At 44.6% G+C, this 2,934-nt stretch overlaps 1 protein-coding gene across 1 annotated transcript; it reads right to left on the minus strand.

Annotated features, from left to right (window-relative positions):
- Positions 1–842: 842 nt before the first annotated feature.
- On the minus strand, positions 843–1,787 carry LOC115098843 (olfactory receptor 1020-like). Its single transcript, XM_029615852.1, has one exon. The coding sequence runs from the start codon at positions 1,785–1,787 to the stop codon at positions 843–845; it is 945 nt and encodes a 314-aa protein (XP_029471712.1).
- Positions 1,788–2,934: the final 1,147 nt, after the last annotated feature.

The raw sequence follows: 2,934 nt of genomic DNA on the forward strand, positions 1-2,934 counted from the left end.
ATTGCAGGGAAAAGTATGTACATAAAGAACAGTTGCAGTGTTCCCTTTGATAATTGAGGTAAAGTCTGCAGGTAAAAAGCTTTACACTTTTGTGGAGAATTTGAAAGTTGCCCTCTATGGCCCGGATTTTAAAACACCTACATGAGCCAGACCTATTTTCAAAGGCCGGGCTATGCGTGTAAGTCCAGGGGCCTCGAGAAAGGGGTGGGGAGGGTAGGGGGGGTCTGGGGGAGGCAGGATGGGGCTAGAGACCCCCGGCACAGCGGCCATTTGCTGCTGTGCCAGAGGATCGAGTGCTGGCAGAGTACCGGCGCATGCAACCTGCGCCTGCCCCAAGGCAGGCGCAAAAGGTAGGACAAACATTTTGGAGGGGTTTAGGACAGGGCTAGGGGGCAGGAAGGTTAGGGGAAGGGGTAGGAAGGTTAGATTAGGGGGTAGGGAAGTTCCCTCCCAATCCACTCCGAAACTGAAGCGGACTGGAGGGAACTGATCAAGGCCGCGGGCAGCCCCCTGCACACGCCGACCCCCGATTTTATAACATGCAAACTCATGTTATAAAATTGGGCGTCCATGTGTGTGCACCGGGTAGCACACGCACATCTTAAAATCTCCCCTTATCTGTGGATGAAACACATTTGAGCAGATATGATTCTTCCTAAGGGGTATCTAATATGAGGTGTTCATTCCAAATTGCACTACGTGGGCTGGTTGTACAAAATAAAACAAAAAAATGTCAATAGTCGTTACACTCTAGGTTCATGACTTTTGGACTGGCTTGTCTTTAGCTTCTGAAAATTGCAGTTCACACTGTATTTCTGCCCTTCCCATGCCAAAAATTGCTTTTACATCCAATGACAAATACATTTTCTAACAATTGCTTTTCTTATAGCCACCTTCATATCGCTGTTCCTCAGGCTGTAAATGAATGGATTTAACATGGGTGTCACAGCAGTGTATATCAGGGCTGTAATCCTGTCTTTCTCTGGGGAATATGTTGAGGAAGGCCGCACATACATAACAATGATAGAGCCGTACAATAAGGTAACCACGGTAAGGTGGGAGAAACAGGTGGAAAAGGCTTTGTGCCTCCCCTCTGTAGATGAGATCTTCAGGATGGCTATGATAATGCAGCAGTAGGATAACACTATTATTACAAAGGGGGCCATCAGAGTAAAAGGACCCTCTATAAAGATCATTAGCTCATTAAGGGAGGTGACAGTGCAGGACAACTTGTACAGGGCAGTCAGATCACAAAAGAAGTGGTTGATAATATTGGACCCACAGAAAGATAACCTGAGGACCATAAGAGTGTGCAGAAGGGACTTGAGGAATCCCCCTGCAAAGGAACCAGCCACTAAATAATAACACAGCCTTGGATTCATCACTATCGTATACTGCAAAGGGGAACTGATGGCCACATAGCGGTCATAAGCCATCGCTGCTAGAAGGAAACACTCTGATCCCGCTAAAGAAATAAAAAAATAGAGTTGGGTTAGGCAGCCAGAGAAGGAGATGCTTTTACTCTCAGATATGAGGTTTTTCAGCATGGATGGAACAATGACTGATATAATACAGATGTCCACTGAGGACAGGACGCTGAGGAAAAAGTACATGGGGGTATGGAGACGAGCATCAATACGGATCACAGCGATGATAGCTCCATTTCCCAGTAAGGTGATGAGGTACATGATCAGAAACGTCACGAAGAGGACAATGCGCTGCTCCCGAACAGGCACCAAGCCAAGCAGAATAAAGCTGGTCACAGAGGTTTCATTTCTATTCGCCATCTTATATTGCTTAGCCTGTGAAACCTGCAAAGAAACTTAAAATAATAAATATATGATCAATACTAAAGACACCTTTATTTTCAAAATTTGCCGCAAAAAAAGCAACAGTTTTTAATTGGAACATGAGAACAGACAAATTTGGATTTTAAACTTTGTGGGCACAGAGGAAACATTAGTAGCATTGAACACTAGGCTTTTTTCAAAGAACATTATACAAATACTAGTAGAAGTTGGCTACATTAAGCAGTCATATTCACTTAGCCACTTATGCTTGAAAGAAGCCACAGGGGTACAAAAGTAGTGATATTCTTTCAGCCTGCTAGTTTTGTGCATGAGATTAGACACATATTTTTGAAACTTCGTTGTACTGCATAGTTTTCTTCCCTGACTAAGATGTATCACCTGGAATGCATTCATTTACAGCAGCTAAATAGAGCTATATACTGTACTGTGTACTATACCTGGGAACGTTTGATGTCTAAATACTCTGAGATTTTCACTGATTAGTGAGGGATGGGTTCGGACAGTATGCACACAAACTTCCTCTTCTTTCATACAAAAACATGCTCATGTTCACTCTCTCTCTCTCACATTAATACATGCTCATTCTCATACACACACATACACTAATATCCACTCATACACACACACACACACACACACCCCTTCTCACACACACATGCCCACTCACACAAACTGTCACATACATCCCCTCACTCACACAAACACACAAACCTATACACATACACTCATTCATTCTTTCTCTCCTGGCCTGAACCCACCAGCTGCAGCAACTTCCTTCTTTGGCCAATGTGGCAGATAGGCCTCATCCTCCTTCTTCATCTGCTCAGGTCAACACTCCATTTTTACCTGGCCACATAGGCTGATGTTACCTCTTCACCTGGGTGCATGGGTCGATAAGAGTCATCTTCACCTGGCCCAATGGCTAACACTTCCTTTCCATGCAGGCTGATGGAATTCATCTTCATTCTTCCCACCCACCCACACAACTCATGCTCCTTCTCATTTCTGCTTGTGTGGATCCAGATGATTTCTTCTTCCATGGCCCACTCTGTTGGACCTAATAACTGTCTGCCCCACTCTCTGAAGTGAAAACTTGAGGAGAGCCAACCGAGCTGTCTCAGCC

Source organism: Rhinatrema bivittatum, chromosome 1 (assembly GCF_901001135.1).
Source record: "Rhinatrema bivittatum chromosome 1, aRhiBiv1.1, whole genome shotgun sequence".
Lineage (NCBI taxonomy): Eukaryota > Metazoa > Chordata > Amphibia > Gymnophiona > Rhinatrematidae > Rhinatrema > Rhinatrema bivittatum.